This window comes from Anopheles funestus, chromosome 2RL, assembly GCF_943734845.2.
Source record: "Anopheles funestus chromosome 2RL, idAnoFuneDA-416_04, whole genome shotgun sequence".
NCBI lineage: Eukaryota > Metazoa > Arthropoda > Insecta > Diptera > Culicidae > Anopheles > Anopheles funestus.
In genome coordinates this window covers 59,647,480-59,672,497 of record NC_064598.1, presented here as the reverse complement: position 1 = coordinate 59,672,497, position 25,018 = coordinate 59,647,480, and the positions used below count along the sequence as shown (strand labels likewise).

Genomic DNA, 25,018 nt, shown 5'->3' with positions numbered 1-25,018 from the left:
CTGACGATCTACGACATTGATCTCGAACGTTCTCGATGATTCTTCGCAAAAGGTTAGAAGAGTCTTAGTAAAACATGGGAGGATTTGTTTCGTTTCATTTCATTACCAAAATCAAATACTAGCGGACAGAAATGAATTGTCCTTGAGTACCCTCAACATCATACATCATCCTTTTCCAATAAATTGTCTGCATAATAATGTTGAAATATACCGTTCTATCTGAATAAAAAAAATAATAATGATGAAATATAAGTTTCATCTGATATCGGATTGTTCGTTAGAACGACGACCATGCCCATTTTACCCGCACAAAAATAAATAAGAAACACTATATAGCTAAGTGTGTCACCTAATAAATATTAAATAGTATTTTTCTTTATTTTACGACCTTTGAAACATAGTTAGCGCATAAAACTATGTATATGAAGATGAATCGCGCCTGATTTCACCGCGGAACTACGCTACTACTTTTATCACTACGCTACAGATTGGTATTATCAGGTTAATTAACCATTTGCTTTGTTTGCGATGCATATATATATGGATATAATAATAATAACGTTTTACTTTATTATGCTAGAACGCTATGGTACTTCTTTAAACTGTTTTTAATTGATATTGAGTTAAAATCATTCAACCAGTACTGGCATAAACGTACAATTTTCACAACAATTTGTTCATTTGTTTGATACCGCTACATTCATCTACACACAACTGCAAACCCTTCGCCTCGCACGTATGCGTATCACCATATGGGTGGCCTGTATCGATGCAAGTAGTAATAGTAAGGGCGCGAACAATTTAAAAATTTCCATTCAGTAGTTAGACACAGCTGTGCAAACTGATAGAAGCGCAGTGGCGCTAAACCAATGCTTACAGGACGGATTCCGACTCGACCCTTCACTCCCACCATCCTGCGTTTTTTTTCGTCGGTGTAGATCTTCGTTTTGATGCTACAACACGTATAAGAACATATAGGAAACGATCGAACATACGGCGCTACAGTAAAGATCATCCGACAACGCGATGAAGCAAGAGTTTATGCAAATTAAGGCACAATAGATGCAATGCACTCTACTAATCTTTTGATATATAGCTCCTACAATATACGTGTTCAATCCCCCACACTGTTCGCATATCTAACTTAGGCAATGAAAAGCACTATGTTTATTACATTCTCGTTTTCGTTCACACTTCTTCTTCTATCTTAAGAGAAAGAGTGTATCCTGTTATGTTTGTTCAAACTCTTGTCCGAACTCCCATATTCAGACGCTTACTTTCTCTATTCAGACTTCGACTATCCAGAGTCATAAGTTTCGTCCACTCGAATAAAACTTCAACACAGCGTGCGTGCAAGCGAATGTTTGCTTGTGCATTAGTAAAGCATAACACATGAACAAACATACACTGCATTGCAAGTAAAACATTGTTCTTAACACTCTCACAGACGTTGGTGGCAATGTAGACAGGTATAACAAGCAGCTTCAAATATTTACTACTTTTGTTTTAGGCTACTACTCCCTAGTATTTCAAACTTTCTTATTTTCATCTCCTGTGCTTTAATTACTCTTTTGATTTAGATCGTTCGCTAAATTGTTTTCACTGATTATATATTAGAAGGCGAATGTTTCATCTCCAAACACATTTTCACATTTGCTTGGTATCACTTATAAGATTTAGACCTTTGTCCAGGAAGTATATTGATTAATGGATAGAAATCAACATTATCTTTTTGTTTTGTTTTTCTTACTTACTAGTTACACTTGCCGTCTACCTTTTCTTATGCAGGTCATAATTTAGATGTTCGAGTAAAGACTTTGCTGACGCCATTGTGAAGGTAGATGATAATAGTTTTCCTCAATGATAGTTAGTAAAACGGCATCGATTTAGAGCGATGAAAATATGTTTAAAACAATGCCTGTAGTGATACATATGTTTTGCACTTGGCAATCTTTTTTAGAGTAAACTTTCGCTACACCTAAACCCTTTATATACCGTCGTTTAAGCTACCGTTGTTGAAGCGATAAGTTCAACTCTTATAGGTACTGCGCTTGGTGTTGTCGAGCTGGTTTTGAATGCAGCACTTTATCTAATTGATACTTTTTGTTTTGATGTAGATTTAAATTTAACATACAACACATTTATGTAACTTTCATTTTCGTTCTTTGTTTATGTAAGGCCACATAAGCGTTTTCTTTGATTTTGCCCGCAGGCTTTTATTCAACAGCTGCTGAACGTTCATTCATGCTAAAATTTCAATCTTTCAGATCAGAATAATTTTCTTGCTATTCCGTTTAGTTGCACCCGGATGGAAGGTGCTGTACGCCAATTTTTAATAGTGGCTTTACAAAAAAGGCAAACTATCGTTCATAAATCTATTCCATTGAGCACGTCTTATTTTGTTTTCGTTTTACTTGCAATTGAAGACCATAGTTTTTATTATACCACTCACTCATATGTCGCTAGTTTAATATTCTTTAAGAAGAGAGAAAACTACCTGTCTAAAAATGTTCTGTGTGCTGTATTTAACAAGCTTTAGATCGATCTGTTTGCTATTTTCGTTCATTTGACGTGGCGTATGTAGCATACGTAATCGCTGGAGCTGGAGTAGATTTAATGAGGACAGAAAATGGCTTAAAATTTAGCATTAATACTTCTGTACTTTATCACTTTTCTTGTATGTGTCACGAATTGTAAGCATAAAATATTTGACATGTTTGCTTCTCTTTGTTCGATTTTTACAACCATTATTGACATACACATCTCGATACGTATTCTGTACGTTGAATAGTTTACAGAATATGCGATTTCGGAACTGTTGTTGCATAGTTTAAAGAATTCGACGTAAAGGGTTCGTTTTTATTATAGATGTTTTAATCAACACAGAAGGGGTTGTTCGATTTGATCGTTAGTTTTGTTCGTTAAATAGTTATCTGCGCTAAGGCGTTCTCCGTTTTAATAAAACCGTGACAGTTACTATAAATTACAGTACCCTATCTTTGCAAAAAAATTAGTTTAGCAGCAATGTCCCGTCGCTATACATGTTATCGCATATTTTTTGGTGCATTCTTTCGTGTTTTAATTTTTGTTTAAAAATTAACCGAAAATCGCTGCATTTATAGCCAACGTTTGAACACCCGCTACCGTCTCTACACGCTGTGACAGTTACTCTGAAATGGATAAACCCTGCAGCCGGTGTTTTCATCCGCACGAATATCCCATTTTGAATGATTCTCAAAATCGGGTTTGCAGAATTTTCACACATTTCTACGTAGAACATTTTACACCTTCACTCCTTACAGATGCTGGACTGCATATCACTTCCTCACAAATGCCAGAAGAAACCTCCAAGAAAATGAAACCTTGTGCAGTTTAAATGATTTTGTTCTCGTTTTCTTCTTCACCCATATTTCATTCGTACGATGATTCTACCGTATAGTGTACTGCCAATCAACGGATTCGTACGCCAATGCTGTGCCTGTTTTCCAATGGTATAACTGTCATGCCCACTAATATGTCATGGGTTAAATAAAAGGTTTGCATTGAAGCAATTCATACCTTAGGATTTCGGTAAAATCTATACGTTGAATGTATCAGTTAGTTATTCTGTTTAGTTAATTTAAATTAAAATCTATATACAATCTGCTCCTGCATTCTAACATGCATTTCCCTTTCGCTCTTGCTCGCTTTCTTACACATAGTTGTGTATCGGTTCATTTCGCTATTTTCTGTTCTGTAACTGTAACACAAGTCGAAGCATTAAAACACTTTCTATGTAAAACACAAAAAAGCGTCATAAACACACATCCAAACATTTTCTTGTAAAATGTATAATTCACTATCTATACACGTCTTCTTATGAAGCTACTCATAAGAAAGGATTATTCGAGTTTCCCGCTGTAGTACCAGCAGCCTGCAAAAAAAAATCACAACAAAATATAACCGATTTAGTTAGTGCAAAATGTATGCTCATCACACCATTTACAAAACATACCATGAACGGATTTCCAAAGTTTCCAAAATGATGAACCGGATTGGTGACGCCGGAAACGTTGTTCAACATCGAAACACCACCATTCGTTGTCGCATTAAACTGGCCTCCCATCATAACACCATTTACTCCCGACATTCCGGAATATCCGTTACCATTGGGATGGTAGCCCGCCGGAGGAAGATAACTCATGCCTGCGATCGTAGTTCCATTGACAACATTGCCATTGTAGAGCTGTGAGCTTGCGCCATGAGCAAACCCTCCTTGGTACGGTGACGTAGCATAGAAACCGTTGCCATTCGTTGCTACCGCTGATGCCGCCTGATGTCGTACATCCGGTGACGTACCGTTAATGCCATTGATTGGCCAAGCCATCGTTTGTTGTTGTGCATGTTGATGTTGCTGCTGCGACTGGAACGGATTAGCCGTTTTGAACGGATTTGCCGAGGAAGCTAGAAAAAAAACAGCGTTGCACAAAATGGTTCAATTTCTAAGACGGTCATAAATCATCTATAGGCTCCCATTCACATACTTGGTGTAATAGAATCGTTTATGCTGGCCGCATTTCCTAGTCCGTTGGATGTTATTGTGTTGTTGTTTGCTTCTGCTTGCTGCTCTAACTTTATCTCCCGGAACTGATCGTCCAGATCCTTCAGTGCAGCGTATCGGTCAACGGACGGCGTTGAATGAACGGAAGTGCTACTGCTTTTGCCATTGCTCTGTTTGCTAGCGGAAATGTTCGATCCAACCGGCATTGGAAGACCTGTAGGCGTAAATAAGTATAATTTGTCATAAAAACACATCACACGCCATATTACAAAAGCATAATAATGATTTAAAAACAAACATATATTAGTTAAGGAACATTGTAAGAGGTAAAATATAAATTATATTTCAAATACACTCATAATGGTGAATAGCGTGGCTAGTGATGGCGGATGGCACAGTAACTCTAAGTAACTGCATTTTATACTAGAAAATAAAATAAGAAAAGATGCCAAACTACTCAACTACATGCTCAATTAGGCACAGGTGAAAAAGCAGCTGATGTTTGCATTTTTTGCTTATATCAGTAGTGAAAATCAATAAGCAAAATATTTAATATGTAAACATAATGTTGACCAGCCCTGAGCATCTACTCTAAAAGATAACAGTGTCACACAGCCACTTACTCCACCGGTTTTGATCTGAGTAACTTTTCACTTGGTTCACTGCTGCATGATGATGCTGGGGGCTCATCATCTGTTGAGCGCTACTATTGCGGAACCGTTGCTGCTGCTGCTGAACACGATCATCTGCCGACCAACAACAGTTGTTGCCAAACTGTTGCCAAAAGTTCCACTGTACGGTATCGTGTTGGGTACTGTCGTTGCTGACATTATTATTCAATTGATTTGTGCTTCCAGCATACCTCGTTAAGTTGAAATCCGGTTGCGTACCATTACTGTTTCCCCAAGGTAGGGTATAATTTTGATTAGCGTAACCGGATCCAGCACCGGAGCCACCGTTGATGATACACTCGTTGGTCGCATAACACGACTCACCGGTGGTGAAAGTGTTACCAAATCCATAGTTCGTGTGGACCTTTGCATGCGTGTTATCTTCCGGTGAGATACATGTGTAGCCAACACCGCGAACCGACGGTCCAGTGGATGCTGAACCCGATGAGGCTGTTGGCGTGCCGGCGGTAGATCCCGTGGAGTTGCTACCGCAATTAGTATTACCAGCGACAGTATTTGAGTAAAAGTTTGCAAACGGATCGGGACCGGACAAGCTTTGCACGCTGGCCGTGCTACTAACGCTTGTCGTAGTGCTGCTGTCAATGCTATTGCTGCTGAAGTATGACTTCATGTTTTCTTATTTTACAAATATCCAGAGAATACCCGAATGCCGCAATAAGAAAATTAAAAACCAAACGAATATAAACGGTCATATCATTTGCAGCTTAGTATAATCGAAACTTGATCACTTTCGGAACTAGCTACATTTACAACTAAACCCAATCTTTCGTTTTAATTTCGTCCTTTTTGAAATCTAAATCAATCACTTAACAAAACTACTTTCAATACACACCTGCTGAGTTAAAGATGGGATTGTGGTCGAAGTCGGCAAAGTTTTCCATCTCCCTGGTTGATGTCTTCTCGTAATTACCGTTATGCTGTGCGTACAACCCAACTCCATTGTCGCTGTTGCTGTGGCCATTCTTCAAGCTACTAGTACTCCCATAATGGCTACCCCCGTTGCTGACGTTGTTCACAATTGTTGCGCTACCAAAGTCAGCTACAAAGTCCGCATCTGGTGTAAACTTATTGGCATTAATGTCACCGCTACTTCCCGAGAGACCGCCCGCGGTGCTGCTGTTGAGTAAACCATTCTTCTGGTTACGTCCATACGTCGGCGGCAATCCATTGGACGGTTGCTTGATCTTGATGCCATTCTTTCGCTGCAGCATGTGGTTCTTCTGCGGTGTTGGTGGCAGAATTTTTGGCGGTTCGGAACCAAAAAAGCCAGAATCGTCGGGCGTAAATTGCTGCTGAAATTGTGCACCGACACCCATTGCACCGGGCAATGATGACGATGATGTGTTCACGTTGTTCAGTCCATTACACGAGCCGGAGTTGGTACGATTCAGTCGCAGTGTTGCCGGAGGCGTTAGCGTTGGCGTTTTGAGAGGAACTAAACTTTCATTGGCATTCTTACTGCTGCCTCCCGACAGTGATGTCAACGAGCTCGATGCGTTCGTGGGCAGCGATTTCAGTGGACTAGCAGGCTCCAGGTAATATCTGGAAGGGCACAAAACAAACATATTCACACGCGGCACGCAGTTTAATAAATCTTCTGCCCAATCGAAACAATCAATTAGCGGCCTGTCTTCCTGTGTGCCACTCAATCGATCATCCATTACCATCATCAGACGTACCTTTTCCTTTCGTATTTGTCTATCATAAAATCTCGATGCTCCTGCTTGATTGCACGCTTCGGATCCCAAAGACCCAGCCAAGTTCGGCTGCAGTTATCGTTACCGTTCTGCTTCAAAAATTCGATTTCCTCCTGGGTGAAGGTGGCCATAGAAATCGATTTTACGCGATGTGGCGGTGTAATTCCTCTTCTGCAATGTATATGAAAAGAAATAAGATATAAACATACTTCATCAATAACATTAAATAGAATATTTTTTGCATTGTGTAGTTGAGGGAATAATGGATCATGGTTCTTACTCATTTTTAAAGATCAAATATTAATCCCGATTACATTATATCACAATCGATAGTAATATATTTTTTCATTATTATTTTATCACGACCCATTGTAACTAAATCATAAAACACAATCATATAGCCACACTGCACCGTAGTATCACATCAGCCCGTAATCTAAATGTTGATTATCTTGCTACGTGACCATTTTTGCAGAGAAAGAAACAAGGTCTTCGAAAAATAAAACAGGAACAACAATTAAAACGTTCTTGTCTCGGATCACATAAGAAGCCCTGCAAACGCAGGCCAATGAAGTTAATCATACCGCTCACGTAACAAACGCGCGCGCGCACACACACACACACACGGGCTGCCCTTGGCTTATGTGTGCACGCCGCAACTATTTACACTTTGTTAGAAATGATATTGCGCATTAATCTTATCTTAAATATATTGATTGCAAACTGAAATCATTACTGTCTTATTGATCTGTCCAAATATTATGGCTATTGGTGTAATGTACATGTTATGTCTATAGATAACGCGATTAGCGTAGAGATTTCCTGGAAGGGATTCCAAAATATTACTAATTTTGTTTTTTGTTTTGGTTTATTCGATGTTAGGATGTGATAATTTTTCACTTTACAGCAAGTAAACAACAAACAAAAAATCATGTATCTGCAAAAATCAACAAAGATCTATCCTTTTTACTGTAAATGTTTTCGCTCATTAATAAAAACTACAATTAGTCGTATAAAAAAGAGTTGTAGTTTATAGGATAGTGTTATTTAGTAAACTAGTGTTCGTGCGGATTTGTACACACAGACAGCCAATTAGACTGGAATGTTTGCCTGTTAAGACAATGCAAATCGATGAGGAACGATACTTTATGAATGAATGATGAGCAGCTGTCAGCAATCGGTAGTAGTGGTAGAGATAGTCTACTACTAGCGTTTTCCGCTGTCTAGTAAGAGAGTATTTCGGTCTACTAGTCAGCAGAGAAACGTTGCTGAAATTGTTTATATTTCAACCATACACCTGGGGGCCCGTGTGTTAATGGCTGAATGTCAACACTTCCTCACGCGAAGCGTTTCAACCAGGCGATCGTACTTGTATTTAGCTATTCAAAGAAATCGATTTATGTTCATCTTAATAAAAAAAAACACACACACAAACAAAAATAGACAAATCAACATAAAGAATCGCAAGGTATAAAATATGATATAAATTCAGTTACGCTAGATCAATAACATTATCTGAAGATGTATAGTCCCACCCGTTCGATCGATGTACAGTAGCCGGATCGATAAAGGACGGCAAACATTTACCGTGTTCAGCAAACAACAGTGGCGGCAATAACTATGATTACACTTTATAAAGAACAAATAAATCCACTTTACCGTCTAACGTAATAATCAGCCGTTGCCCTATTTATATCATCATATTAAAACTAGCAAAACGTAATATTTAACGATTGATTTCACACGACGTCAAACGTTGCCATATGTTCAATAAAACATCCCACATACCGTTTGGTCCGACATGGTGAGGTAACTTTTGATCACATAATAATCTTGCTTGCTTCTTTCTTATTGCACTATTTGGGCGTCACAAGTCCCTTCCCGATGGCGACAGTATGATTTTTCAAATTGGCTACTATTTTGGCAATGGCTAGGCCACCAGTGCATCATTTTTAGTTTATTACAACAAAACGAGCAATCGGACGTGGACAGAATAAAGACACCGGGACAGAACACCAAGGATGAACGGAAGTGAAAGGGCAACTTAGACAAGATTAGTTTAAACAGCACTCAAAATAAAAACGATTCACCCGCACCTTCCTACGTCACTGCTGCCTGAACACGATGACGGGCGGTTGGCCTATCTTGCCCAACCCAAAACTTAGCCTGGTAGTGGGTGGCCTATTTTTAAACACCTGTTTACAACCGTGGCACGTTTCATCCAAACCATCGAATGTGAACGACTAAAATAAGGGGAAAATTCCATTCCGGCATTTTATTCTACTTTTGGTGCGAATGTGTGTAACTATCTACACAAATGCAATTTTGCTACAGATTTTTGTTTTCATGTAAAATTATGCTTACAAAAAAAACCGTTTTATCACGTTAGTTTAAAAACCATATGGCATTGAACTACACACACAAAGGATGTCGCGCCGGCTTTGGACAGGATATAATAATGCCACTATCTCTACTGTCGGTACGCATTAACACCTAAAAAAAACGTAACGAAATCTAGAGAAAACAGATCAACGGCGCCATCATGAAATCGGCGAAGGTCTTTTCCTTCGCATCATCCGGATGGCCGATTGTGCAAATGATTCCGGCACGCCGCGGTAAAGCCAAACGTAGCATTTTTACGGCTGCATGATGGTAATGCACGCTTGTCTGTATTTTCGCCCAGTCTGCTTGGTTGGTGGTTGACGACGTAGCGCCGTCAAACAGACGGAACTACACGGAAAGTCGCGACACGGTCCATGCGGCGGCTCGATGTCTTGAGAAAGGCAAACCATTGTCCATGACACATTGAAGTACGCGAGACGATCATCACCATTGTGGTGGGGTTAAACCGGCCGTTTGGAAGAATCTTTAGATTCACTTCCAAAGGGAAATGGTTCATTCTCATCCACTTTGCGCGTGTTTCTTGTGTTTTTTTTGCCTTTCTGCGGTTTACCAAACTCGTCGATCCACAGTTAAGTATCGATGTTGCTCAGATAAGCCTGCATGCATTACACAGCACATAGGCAGAGCGGCACAATTTAGATTCACAACAACAGACTACCATCAAAACAGTACGCAGCAAATGTCCTAACTCTCCCCTTCTTTTCCGCAGCAAGAAAAAACAAACTACAATATGACTCATTTTGCCTCCGGTGTGTGTTTGCGTGGCATGTTGTGCCCTCCAATGTGGAAAACTTTTACTTTTGCCAACCGTTGCTTTCGTTTGGCGCATACAACGACGCTCAGCTTCGGCCGAGAAACTAAACAAATAGTTGAGGGAAACAGACGTTTGCAGTAATGGGGGTCACATATCGTTTTTTATCGCTATTCGCTTAATCGCTTTCCTTCACACAAGTACTAGAAACGAAGTTAGGAAATATTCCGTACAGTTTGCAAGGTTTGCATGTATGCATTTGCTAAACACTTTAGACTGCATTTTGCACCTTTTGTGTGGCATTTACTTTCATCGCGCCTTTTATGAATAATGGGCAAACCAAACGAAACCCAACCGAAGATATCAGCACTACTTTATTTGCTATATTTTATGCACAACGGAAAAAAGTGCAACAATTTTTTATGATACAATTTAATTAATTATTTGAATAATATCAGACCGTTATTGCGGATTACCAATGCTGTGCCAGATCGCAGAATATTTGTATGTAGGCATTACTTATACATTTATTTAAAAAAAAACACAGTACTGCGTGTAATGTCATGCCCTCTCAAAGACCGGTTATTCATAGAACCATTCTGCCGACATGCGTCACGGGCGACAACACTTCCTTTCCATTCTATAGGACACGATCATTATCCAAGAATACGGCCGCTATTGTGGTAGTGTAACAATGTTCCTAGCGAAGGTGTTTGCTCTTTTCAGGCAAGCATCCACCTGCCTGCCATTGCTGGATGAGAAGCATTGAACACAATAATTACCACAATGCTTAAAACAGGCAGTCCGGTTCCCGTTCTAACCGCGCTTGAAAAATACTTTAAGCGTCAGTTTAATGCCGGCTGTACATGGTCATTGCGTTTTAACCGAAGCAAACGTTTTTACCATCACAGAGCCAACATGACACTCCATCGACCGTAAACAAGGGCTGATGCAAAGTTGAGTGACTTTGTATACACCAAGTTGCAGAAGTGATTGTGAGGTTTCTTACAACCCGCAACATTCGGTTCCGACTGACGGTTACAAAAAGCCGGAAATGGAAACCTAATGCAAACCAAATTCTACACACATATTTCACTAACCACACGGTGGTCACAAAAATGGCACTTTTGTCAAACAGCAAAGTACAAAGCGTTACTTAATAACGCTTCAAGCCATTTTTGATGGGGATTTATAGGCAATTAAAGATCATACGTCAGACATGGGTATTTGGTTAACGACGAAAAGATTAAACAGACACATTTATACGGCAAAACGTTCATGTGATGTTAAGATCAGCTTCTTCATTTTGAATTCATTGAAACAATACTTTTAAATTTCAAAAACTAAGTTTACTAACCACTGAATTGAATTAATATTATTATTGTTTAAATATTTTTTTCAATTTTACATGTAGATTTAAGCCACGATAATTTAGGCTAACACGTCGCGCCATTAAATCGGGTGTCGGATTATCCGTGGAGTTCAGAAATGACAGTTTCAAAGGCAAATTGACATATTAACTACAAACACAATTATGGTAAATAATAAAGGCTTCAATTGTGAATGAAACAATATGCTCTTTTCTTTTTTTAAAGATAAACTACTAAGAAAAAATAAAACCATGCTCTTGAAGAAACCCTATCTATAGCACATTATACACTAATATTAATCTATAAAAAGAGATACCTATTATCCATGTAATCCACCTATCCGGTAAGCGGTGAGCACGGATGATACGCGATTCCATGTATGTCGAATCTCCTCTGGACAAGCCCAACAAATATTCTTTGTTATTTGTATTTTGTATTCTTGCATTTTACTAAGACCGACTTGATCTAATCGTCAAAATAGTTAAATAAACATTACACAGTTACATTACTTAGTCCGCTGTCGAAACAAAATAAATCGACAAATGATGCGTTAAGGTGAGATATACAAACATAATTTTTAATTTATGATTACATTGAATGGCGTATGTTTAAAAGACGAAAATAAACGAAAAAATATAAATTAAAAAAAGTGCGGTAAGTAAAAACCTAATTTTTAAAGAGTATCACATACAAAATTCAAGCCAATCGGATCACAGGTGTATGAGAAATTTTGGATACTGGTGGACAAAATGTTATTGAATGCAAAAAATGTTTATGAATGCAATAAGCTGTTTTAAAATAGGTTTTTTTGTTCATGCTAACTGTGTATTCCATCGGCGTGAGCATTAATCTATTGTAAAATACTTTTTGAATTTTGAATACTTCACTCTAAAAATACATTTATTGTATATTAATCTCCTTGGTCATCTTCTTGGTAAGTCCTTTGCGTTCTTTGCTGAAACATTCTAGCGTGAAGTTCTAAAGAAAAAATGTTCGCGTCTCATGACGTATAGAGTAGTTTCTGCAAATACTTTTTTCTGATTTGCTGCACATTCAAGATACGAAAGTACGCGAACAGAATCATGTCGTTGATAATTGCTCGTACGTCAGACGTAAAGCATTGTGTCGCCAACTTCCGGGAAAGGGTAAAATAAAACAAGACAGCACTGCAACAACATGATAAGCATACACCAGCATTGAGCATTGATAAGTGATCCATCCGTCTAGTTGTTGCATGCCTTTATAAATCGGTCGCGAGTCATTGCTCAATGCTCTTCTGAGCCATTTTAATTGTGCTCTTGTAAAAATTAAGATTAACCAGCAAATCTAAATGGCGCGAAGTGGCTTTTGTATCCTTCACCTCATTACATCATTATTTTGGAGTCGTTTTACACCGTTGTAAACCGTGTAGTACAATAAACCGGCATTCAAACAAAACAAGACATGAATTAAAGCAGTCTACCGAAAGGAAATGCTTGCGCTTATTTACGTTCACGCTTCGCCAATACGTGCGTCTACAGGTGCCATGGTTAATGCTCCGAAAGCCCAATAGTTTCTGGTGCCTTGAAAAACGAGCGCGCGCACGAGCGATGATCTGTAACAGCTGGTAGTACGCGGCAGGCATTACTGCATCAGATTGTACTACCGCACGAATCAAGCCATTTGATTGATGCACCGCACGCAAACTCGCGAAGGTGGTGATGGTGGTCGTCGTGTTAGTTAACAGGTGAATTTCAATTGGTTACAATCATTCTTACTTGACAAGCTATTTTTTATCGAGCCTCATGCTCATCTACCTGCTTAACAACTAAATCCGACAATGAGAAAATTTTATGAACAAAGGAAAAATCGCAAAACAAGTTTTATGCATGTAAACAAAAATTGTACACTTTTATTCTATTAAAAAAAGAAAAGCTTTTTAGCTGTTAAATATTAATGAGCAATTGTAGTACGTATATAGAACATTCGAGTAACCATCTATGAGCAAACAAAACATAAGAAAAACCACAGATGAGATGGTCAAGCTCTCTTGCGAATGTAGTATTTCAAAGACAAAGATCAACTCAAACGTTTATAATCTTTCAATTCAATACATAATTTTGAGGTAATATTTGAACCAACACACAAAGTTATTCATTGGATCGTAAAGGATAAATTTCATCTTGAACAATAACGGAATTACTAAAAAAGTGTGTCAGCATTGTATGCGCAAAGAGAATTGAATCGAGCTAAAATAAAACCATTACAACAACATTTTTGTAAAATTAAACTCACCTCATCATAAGGTGCACAAAGAAACGTCACATCACGCTTTCTCAAACCGCTTTCTCGAATCTCGACAATGATTTTGCATGCAAATCAGATCATTAATTCACTATCCAAGCGGTTTTTTTTTGTCTGCCCAAAGTGTTTAGTGCTCTCTTTCGGGTTTATGGTACTACCTATCTTCCCTTAGCTGCATGTTTCCATCTACTTTAATTTCTATAAAGCGTCAACTTTCCACCCACCACCACGGGTGCGTTGTATTCATGAAGCGGTGAATTTCAGGAAAACAAATTTTCTCACTTTAAATCTAGGTTTCGAGTAATGTGTATGCATATTATTGTCAGGGCCCCGAAGAAACCAACCGAGCGCAAATCAAGCTGGACATTTTAGAGGCTTCTCCACTCTGATTACACTTTTATGCGAAAAAGCACAACCATACCAACCAGCACAACGAAAAAACATACCATATGCATACATAGCCTTTGCAATTCTTTTTTTTTTTGTTTTGACAAAGTATATGTTGATCGTTGTAAGATATCCAATTTTGGCTCTTCACAGTGCGTAACATAATTATAAGCTAGTTTGTTTTTTTTTAATAAGTTATAATCCAGCAAAGATGCAACTTATATTGTAGAAACCATTTTATACAATTGTGTGAACTGCACTGTTTTATATTTTAAAGACTATAAAAAAACACATTTTTTTTGTTTGGGCGCTACAACCGGCTAACGATCTTGGTCTGCTGGAGACAACCGGTCATGACTAAACCACTCATCATCGACCAAACCCGTATTCCACACCTTTTGGCGGATCACTTAATGCCATCATGTCATTCCAACTTGTGATCTCCAAGACCCCTCGTGTGATCGACCTAATCAGGTCGTTTGGTGCCATTGCCATGACAGTGACGCAGATCCTGGCATATTTTTGGAATCGTAGGTTTCTCCATTATCCTTCCAAACATTCGCTTATTGCCCTGAGGAAAAGTACTTTCCATAGCAGCTAACTCTCTCTCTGCCGCGTGAGACTATGCTAATCTTGGGATTGTAAATGTTTTCCATAGTTCAATTAAGATCCGTATTGTAAATGTTTTGAGAAGCTCATAATAAATATCTTTCAGCCACTTTTTGTTTCCATATCGAAAATTCTTCTATTTGTTATAATTTGTTTTTTATTCAATGTTCTAGCAAAAAGCTGAATAAAGAATTGCATCAAAAATTTATATACATCTTCATCATCATATCACTTATCAATCCTATACACATCTTCTGCTACTTCATTTGTGGCACCACAACATCAAAAGGTCTTGGACATATCATTATTGGCTTTCCTTGACTTTATTTACCCGTAGCAGGATAGTCAGTCCTGCCTGCGGGATTTGGTCCGAATGGTATTTGCTATCCCTTCCTGTCGTTACCATCTCCACCATCGCGTCGCCCCACACCTTCTTCATCATATTAAAATATTGATAAATGATAACTTAAAATACCACAAAAATCATTTGACACCTGTCTTTCATTGTAGTTTGTTTAATTCATTAACGCTCCTTTTGTTCTAAAATAAAAACAAATATTTCTACATTTATGCTACGAGCTGTAGTACAAATGCTGTTAATTACATTTATACATTTCGTGTGATTTTGATGGCTTGCTGGAATTTTTATAACAATTTTATTGTTTTGCCTTAAGGGAAGGAGGTATACATTAAACATTTTCGAAAATTTGCACGAATCGTTTCCATAAAAGTTTTGCTTTTAGGTGTTGGAACTTGGTCAAAATGTCTAATTAACATAACGTCAAATAACGTAGTTACAAAAGTAAAAACTCATCACCACGCCAAAACACATTTTATATTCCACGTTTGACAACGTTTTACAAATAACGTTTTCAAATCAGAACCTATAATTTTTCGGAAACCTGTCATTGTGACCGTAATTAATTTTTTTAACGTAATTTGGCCAGTGCTGGTACACATTTTTTTATGATCTTTACAACTTTATAGCACCGTATTTTACTTGTAATTTTTACCAAGCTATTGTTTGCTTATTTCAAATATATGTAATATTCAAAATAAGACTCTTCAGGAATTGAGATAAAGTATCATATTAGGTTTGTTTTTTTTTTGTTTTTTAACTTTGCAGTATGTCTCGTTGAAACAAAACTTAACAAAACAAAACAAACCAATTTAGTTTTTGTTTAAAAAAAAAAATGGAGAAAATTACATCCTTTCTGTTCTCTCTTTATCAACTACTGCTTGAATATTATCAACTATGTTTTAGAAAACTGATTTTGCGCATTTTTTTCTAAAGTTCAGATTGTTTGCTTAAACTTTGTAGTTTCGCTTGACGACGGACGTCATTCAAAAAGAAATATTTACACCTAATGTTAACATATATCTCACCACAAATTGAGAATGCAAATGTGTACGGATCTTATTCCGTTTAATTGTTTAAAATATCAGCCACTAGCTATGAATTGATAAGGTTTTACAACACAACATTGGATTCTCCATTACGTTACTGGAAATTCCCAGTTTTTTCTTAGTCACTTTGCTCTGTTACGGCCCGTTTTCAGATTTTATTAAAGAGAATATAGAAGAGTAAACACTCAACGTTTTATTATTCCCGTTATTGTCGACGGCTTGATTGATGACTCAACTATTCCCGCTCTTTAGCTCTTAAAATTACACTCAAGGATCATTTTCGGTTCATTACACTAGCTCCCAAATTCGTTTGGCAAAATATGAAGGGTAAATGATTCAGTATGTCATCAATTTGCAACAGAGGCGTTAATCACAAGATTATTAATAGTCGTGATTATTTTTTTTTCATTTTAAATATTTGGATTATGTTTTAATGCATTAAGCTATTTTTGGTATAGCAAAAAAATATATCAACTATCCGTTGCGTACACCTTGTTTTATGCTAGGAAGCCGTTTGGAATTATTTGTTTCATTTCACATATCATTTACGATAAAAGCAAAACGTCATATCGTTAAAAAAACCTCATCGTAAGGCGTCTGGAACTCTATCAACTATTGGCATTTCTACGGCTATGCGGAAAGCGAAAAAGGAAAGTAAAACCCGTGTATGATACATTGACCGGTTTGTGGACCAAGTCATACACACAAATGTGTCGGCTGGTGGTGTAGTTATAGACCGATCCGCTTGCATCAAAGCCCGAAGAAAGAAACCGAAGCTCGCGGATGAAGATGAGGAGAAATTTTAATAATTTGATATCCACCGTTACCGACCGACCCCACACACTCATCAAGGCGAATGCAATTTCCATCGAGTTTTAAATGAACCGTCGTTATAGTTTGTCTGTCTTATGTGCCGTGGTCAGTTCCATGCACTAAGAAGTGAAGGCCAACCACGTTAGTAATTAAACGTTGTTCGGAAAAGCTATTATGCTCAGATCTTCAGGCGAGCATGATGATAGAATAACCTTGCAGATTACCAGGAACTGAACAAGGTTAATGTGAGTTTGCGAAGCTTCTTAAAAGCGATGGAATAATTAAATAATTTTTCCCTTGCCTTACACTTACAATACGTGAAATGTTTTTTTATCTTTTAGCAAGAGCATCACACATTAGAAGAAAAAATGAAGGTGCCATTTATTTTGATTGTACTTGATACAACATAATGTTAACACAAAAATATTTGAAGCTCTTGCGCGAAGTTTTAGCTTTGCGTTCGTCACCGCGAACGCTATCGAGCATTATACGGGATAGTAGTAGCAAAAACGCATTCGCTATACAAATCAATGGTATGGATGGATGTACATTAGTATGGGTGTGAAACTGAAACGCGAGAAAAAGATCAGATGTCAATCGATATTATAATGACCTTTTCCACCCGGTTTGAATACAGCAAACTTTCCCCCAGGCCGTCTGACCTACACTGCCCTCCATGCATTTTGGGAACAAGTTTTGTTCTTCTATTTTTCATCCACTATTTGCTTAAACGCTTCATACGATCCACTTCCGCAAGTGGGTGAGCATTTATTTGCGAAAAGACGATAGCAAACATTTTTGGGCGATTTTACACAGCGCCGAAACGAACGCTCCCCTACCCTGTCAATCAAACTAATGGAAGTTCCACTTGGAGCATATACCAAGGTACAGATATCTTCTGTGTCCCACAAAAATACACAACTCATGCCATCCAACCTCACTCACTATCGCATGATTTCATGAGCATTTTATAGGTAACCGATCGAAACGTATACAGCTCAAAAAAAAATAAAAATTGGCCGTTAGTACAAGCGTTTGTTGCCAAAATATCATGCAATAACGATTTGTCAGACCATCGATGAAATTATGTGATCCAAAATTCGACTATACATTCTTTTTTAAATGCATCATGATGAAGACTTTTACACTGTTGTCCATATTTTTTAAAGCGTTCGTAATGTTATATTTATTATGAGAAAATTTAATTTATATTTCAAAATAAGTCCTTTAGTCGCATTGCTAGCTTGATTGCGGTTGAATAGAATACAATATTCACAAGACATGTTCTTTTCATATTTTGTCTTATCGCCGCTCGATCGTATGCTCGATTCAAACATTTATATTACTCAAGGTACAAATGATTTATTTTACTATGACGGTAAAAAGATGGTTTGTCCAATTTACAACACAAATATAAATATTTTCTCGAATATTTTAGCGGGACTATTAACTTTTGTTATTGGCATTTTCCTAGACATAACAACAGGCTAAATTGTAAGTACAAATGCAACTAAATGATATAAAAAAGATAAAGCAAGAAACTGTAATAATACCTCTATTGAAACTCATCATTTTTTTAAAGAAATCAGTCAACATAACACAAGTCAACAATCGATCATCGAAGCAAGCAAAGGTGTGTAAAGACAAGATCAATACGATTTATTTGATGACTCATATGTGATCGTAATTATAACCACAACTGCGCCAAATGCTCACATAAGGAAGCAGTTTGGTTTTCTTTATCAGCAGAGAACGGTTCCCGTTTGGTAACATTCGGTCCTGTGTTTTTATAAACATCTAGATTGGGAAGAAGATTATTCACATAAAACAAACATCACCAGTGGTATAAGCTGCAGCGGAACGTTCAGCATGACTCAACGTGCCACCACCGAAACAGTTCGACGATGAAAGCAAAAAATCGCATCACAACCAGCGATATCGCGCATTTTAGAATGCGACAGGCTCTTCTCGCGAATGCGCCGCTAGCATGGAATTTCATAAATGGAATTGAAAACCGGTTTCGTGTCGGTGGGTTTGGAGGGTGGGGGCAAATCACGAGCACAGCACAAATCGGACACAAAAACGCAACTGGAATGCGCCAAGTCAGAAGATTGAAGAAGCATCAGTACCAACCGCCACGGGGAGCAGCAAAAGCCTTCGCGAGCATCACACCAAGAAGCATTAGCGAAAAAAGGCCACTTGAGACCTTGGTGTGTGTGTTTGTTGTTTTGATTTCCATTTTTTTCCTCCATACGATGAAACGATCAAACCACCGCTACACTACCCTCGGACACCGGTTTCAACTGCGAGAGTAAAATGAGGTTTGTTTTGATTGCATACGATCCTTTAGTGGCGATTTGCTGACCTAAACAAAATTCTAATTGCACCAGAAACACTGAAACGCTTCCTCAAATTGCAAAATATGTCGACACAAGGCGCAGGGGTAAGCTTACAAAACATTCTGATGCAATCAAGGCAAATAGGTATAACTGAAGAAAGGCCATTTGAATGTTATTTGTACGCTCTTCTCAAAGGCATCGTTAACATCATTAGGTGATAACTAGTCGGCGGTTCCTTGTTTGTAAAAGTATAATGAATTCTACGCTACGATGAGACCACCAGCCCAAACCAACGAGTCAAAATAAGATGATTTTTTTTGCTCGGTTAGAACGGCCTGGCCGTATCAAGACTTATTTTTACCACGTAGCAGGATGGTCAGTCCATGCTACGAGGAGACGGTACCGTTTATCACATACATCACCGGGCCGCCAAAATAAGATAATTTTGTTATATAACATAATATAATGGTTTAGACTCATATCGCGTAATTCGCAATTAACTCTTTCAAGTAATTTGACTCCAAAGTCATATGAATCGTTCAAGAGTGTGTCAACGATCGCCGCAAAGAGTCATGACTCTTTCAGCATTTCAAAAAAACATTAATTATTTCAACTTTTTTTGAGTGAATGTTGAATGAACATTGCAAAGGAATTATAAAACTCTTTCTGGAGATTCGAATTACCTCACTCGTAAGAAAGATTTAATTCACTCATTCATTCTCACTCAGTTTGCACACCACTAATTCACGGACTTGGGCAGTTTTAAACCATTGATGATTGATCGCTTTTTTAAGCCATGTCTTAAGTAGGATGAAAATAATATTGCGAAATCAATCGTGTTTGAGATTTGATTAGTTTTTCCTTCAGCGGTACTTCAAATTGAAAACCTGCTTTTAAATTTAGCAAAGTTAAAAATAAAAATGAATTTTGCTGTTTTACTGAGGAATTTGACCTCGCAAAAAAAGGATATTTTAAAAGGGTTGTAAAATATATCACAACGTTGTCAAACACTATTGTTGATTAATGATATTAACATATCAGTTTTAACACTAGAACTACCAAGCGTTTTAAGCGTTTTTCATTAGTGGTTAATTTTTAAATAATTTTGCAGAATTGGAGTATGTTTTATTGTTTATTGCAGATCGTACTATAGAATATATATGTATAATTCATGTTTCAACTACCTTTGGACTGCTTAACCCCAAAAAATAATGTGATGAAAATGAAGCGTTCCAGTCAAAATGACTGGTCCGGTAGTTCTAGTGTTAATTGGATGATTATTTGGTTATTTTGACCGGTTATCACTATAATCTTGCGCCAACATGGCAGTTTTGGGACAGAAGGTAACAGTTCACCTTTTTGTGAAATATTTTCCATCACAAATGCAACACTTGAACTTGAATTTTCCGTCAGTGTAGATCAAAATAGTTAAAAATATTTTATTTCAGCTGTGCAACAATTTAATAATTTTATGAATGGATGTTGCAAGAATCGTTTTGCACAAATCCTTTCAATTGACACAAAACAAAGAATCAAGACAACAAATAAACAAAGTCTTTTTGAAAACATTTTTTAATTTTTGGCAGCTTGTGACTCATTTGTCATTTGTCTTAGGTATCTTTAAGGCATCGATTTTTCCTGAAATGACCACCCTCTATCCAAAAGCTTAGTATTTTGGCATAGGATTGCCACATGGAATTTGATGCCGGTCTTGTCATGTGAAAGACTAGCATCGCTATCACCTACACCATCTGATCGCATTAAAACTCATCTGTCGATGCGTTTAAAATATAAAAATGTTTAAAATATAGGTATTTTAATCATAACAGTTGTGACCAAGAATTCAATCCCAAAGTTAAATTCTCATTTTATTTGGGTATTTATTGTCTTTCTTAACGGTACGGCTCACCAGAAAGATGTGATTTTGGGCAATTTGGTGAGCCTTCTACACTATTTCTTTTGTATGATTTTTCTTCTACAAACATGTGGAACCAAAAGCAACAAAGCTAACAGCGATAAATATTTCTAGCTTTGTGCACTCTACCTGTTGATATGTTTCCAGGTGCCCATTCCAGGATGCAGACAAACTGCACTCATATGACACCATTCGGTACGAGTTCTGTACTCCACTACCTGTGCAAACCGATTGTAAACCATCCCTCCTGCCGTTCACACGCTACACGAATCCCATTATGCAGTTATTTGCACTCATTTCGAACCAGAAATGCTGGTTTTAGACACCCAATCAAGAAGGCACAACATCAGGGAAGATGGACGCTTTTGCGCCGGATTGTGCAAAGAAGAGTACAACATACTGATGATGTTTAGGAAGCAGAAATATCAATCAATTGGAAAAAGAAAAAAATATCTCCAGGCATGGCCACCATAAATGCTGCAGCCGGAAACGGGCGGTTCCGCTAGTCCACAGCGAAGGGACCCCAGAAGGACCGGATTGAAGCGTGAACGAGAAATGTGCTGGAAAGAGACGTAATGGAGTCGTCGTCGTAGCCGCCATTCGTTGACGACAAAACGACGTAAAGGGCCTTCACAAAACGGAATTGATGCCGTCTCGGCCGGATCACTGTTGTTCGCTGTTGTTTTTAGCATCCTCATGTGTGTGCATCGCACTGTAACGAATTGACAATTACGGGCGAACGACCTCCGACATCATCTTTGCTCCATTCACAGGAATGCCATCAAGCCACACAGAAAGACAAATATACACAGACACACATACACAAACGCGATCGCATAGTGAAAAGAAACTGATCGCAAACATGCCTTTTACAACACGATTCGTGGCTGAGACACTGTTTCTCAATATGGAACCTGGAAGGCCAAAACGGCGGTAATGCTTAGATAATCCGTCCCTTAGATGGTGTGCTCGGGTGCACCACATCTCGACATGTTGGCACAATTGAGGAAATCGACAAGGAAGGCAGGTAAAATCTCCTCCCTTTGGTTGGCGAAGGATTGTTCGAAAAGGTTACAGTTTTCTCACAGTGAAAACGTTTTACCTTTAAAGCTATTGAAGCAAAAGCTACGTAACGCTTCCTGCTAATAAATGCATTACGAAATCAACAAATTTTCTGTCAAAGTGACGAAGTGAATCAAATTCTCAAACTGTTCTTATCGAATGGGAAAGTTGAATTTTAAAACTCTACAACGATCTTGTAAACAGTAAATTGTGTTCGGAAACACGTTTGTGATGTTTTGTTATCCTTTGCGAACGAAATACTAACATTAATCACATCCGATTATTTTTATTATTTGTAGTTGTCGATTTTTAAAAATAGTCTTCTTAATTACTGCACTACCGCATTGTTGACATCCTTTGTGTAAAGCCGAAACACCGACCCAGTTGGTTGGGGTGGTTATGATGATTACGAATAACTACTCTGCTGGTACTACCATTTAACGATTTAATTCCTTCTTATCTTGGGCACCATTCTGGTCGCGCGTTTTTCATTAAATCCTACGAAATGAATGACTTCCTCTTTTCCGAAATGTGGTGACATCCTCAGCGGGGCAAACAGAACAATTCCAGATAACAAACACTGGAAAACCCCTCGGTATGCGGTGTATGTTTTTTTTTCTAAACAATTCTAAAGGTGACGCACTGGTTCTATGGACGTGCTCAATCTTTACGATAGTGGGCACCCATAAAGGCGACAGCACGAGCGCGAAATAGATGACTTGGTGACTTCAAATCATACTGAATGACTTTGGTGCTGTTTCATACTGTGCCAGACAGGTCAGAATTTATGCACTACTTACAGTATGCCGGAGCAGCTGGTGCAGACGAACGAACCGATAGTCATGTTGATGTAAGTAGGCCCTTTCTGGCCACAATCGAAGCATTCTTTGTTACCACCAACGCCTACCAGCTCTCGCAACGTTTTCAGTATTTTGTCATCGAGTTTCTTCCGCACCAGGGCCATCGTTGCTCTGCTTTTTGCTGTCCGGTTGTTTCTCTCTGTAAAGCTGACTGCGTTTTATTTGTGTGCCCCCGTGCTGTAAAACAAAACCTTCACTGCGTTCCACTAGGTGCCCTCACTGCCGCCTATCAACAGCACAGTGACTTGACCACTTCCGGCTGATGGGGAAGATGATGATAGCGGCCTAAATTTCACCTCCGCCTCGCTGAGGTTCGACAATTAAATTATTCTTTCTTTTTTATTTGTGGTTGGCTCTTTCTTTGCACTTTGAGCATTAACCGTGCTGATGCGAAAAGCTCCGAAAAGATTTTAGATACGTATTATTTATTCACACTAACAATGCTCACTGTGGACCACGGAAAAGCACTGCATTTTTCATTTCTCTTTTCTCGCACGCACGCACGCACGCACGCACGGATTCACTGACGGCACAGAAACAACACCAGAAAAACACAACAAAAAAGGACAACACCTAATGCTTTACTGGACAAATTTACAACCCGCCCGTATACAGATGGCAATGAGGATTGCTTTTTGCTTTAATTTACGAGAACCACGACAACTTCTTGCATCTGACGAGGACGGCTTTCTCTTTTTTCACCCTGCACGCACTGCACTAAGTCCGGTCAAACAGAGACTTTCTTCAATCGCCTGCACCACCTTTGAATTTTGCCACTTGACAGCTCAAACCAACAAGACGAAAGCGCCTGAAAGTGAACAACGAGAGAAACACCATACTTCACGCACACTACTTTAATCGGACAAGTACGGCCCACACGCACACGATCTTGTTTGTGCTATCGAAGAGCAATAAAAAAAACAGCCTGGTTTAGAATAAAAACATTGCGCTGTTCGCAAAATACGACTGCGAAATCCTTTGCTATCACTTTGCAAACGAGTAATTTTCACCTAATTTCTGTATATTAGCAAGCGTTACCAGGGCAACATGAGTGAAATTAAACAGAAAAAAATGAGTAAAAACACACAAAACTTAGCACAAAGCACACGGAACTGTAATTCAATTTGTGTTACGTAGTTCAAATGGCGTAGCGCGTACGAAATACTTTGCGTTGAATTCCATTCGCACTGCTGTTTTACCCAAGTTTCTTTTGTGAGTTAATTTTTTCGTAGGTACACGAACGTGACATTTCATAGTCTTAATTTCTCGAACAAAAATTAAAGTACAATGGTGAAATAATTAATTTACTGAATCTTGATTTTTTTTTTTCAATATTACACTCCGTGAGTACAAAAATCCACGGCATTTAAATAAACAATATTTTTCAATCGTTGCTTGGTGAAATAGATTTTAATACAACTAAACAGCTTCGTTTCCTTTCAGTGTTGATTTTTCTAAACTTTGAAATTTTTCCCTTTTTTAAACTTAGATTAATAGGCCAAATGTTTGGAAAACAATTGCTGTTATTAATGAAAAGACAAAATAATTTAAATAAAATATTTAAAAAAATATCAATTACCACAGTTCATAGCTGTCGTCCTACTGTGCGACTGCAGGGTAGTCAAACTCTATGTATATTATTCGTAGAAATTGATATCCGTTTTACGTTGCTAAAATCGTTCCGTAATTAAACTTAAAATTAGCGTGTCCCGACTCGTCTTCAAGGACTCGTGTATTTAATTTTCAAAATTATTTGTTATGTACTGTGAGCAGATTTTATTTGTGAGCCGTTATGCCGCTTTATGTTAATGTAGTGCATGAGTATGTTTTTAGTTAGCTAAAAAATGAAGAAAAACTCTCGTACCAATAAATCTACATGTTACACATGTA

General features: G+C 38.0%; 1 protein-coding gene across 4 annotated transcripts; it reads right to left on the bottom strand.

The window, feature by feature from the left end:
• Positions 1 to 337: 337 nt before the first annotated feature.
• On the bottom strand, positions 338 to 24,322 carry LOC125766637 (arf-GAP domain and FG repeat-containing protein 1). 4 transcript variants are annotated; one of them, XM_049432847.1, is made up of 8 exons: positions 24,216 to 24,322; positions 23,069 to 23,936; positions 6,912 to 7,100; positions 6,065 to 6,774; positions 5,164 to 5,847; positions 4,524 to 4,754; positions 3,995 to 4,443; positions 338 to 3,913 (listed from the first exon to the last, which is right to left on the bottom strand). In XM_049432847.1, the coding sequence occupies exons 2-8, from the start codon at positions 23,230 to 23,232 to the stop codon at positions 3,869 to 3,871; spliced, it is 2,472 nt and encodes an 823-aa protein (XP_049288804.1). In that variant the 5' UTR covers positions 23,233 to 23,936; positions 24,216 to 24,322; the 3' UTR covers positions 338 to 3,868. The 4 variants fall into 4 exon arrangements, with proteins under 4 accessions (XP_049288804.1, XP_049288806.1, XP_049288805.1 ...); XM_049432849.1 differs by having other exon boundaries at positions 24,167 to 24,265; XM_049432848.1 differs by having other exon boundaries at positions 24,139 to 24,227.
• Between the last annotated feature and the right edge of the window lie 696 nt (positions 24,323 to 25,018).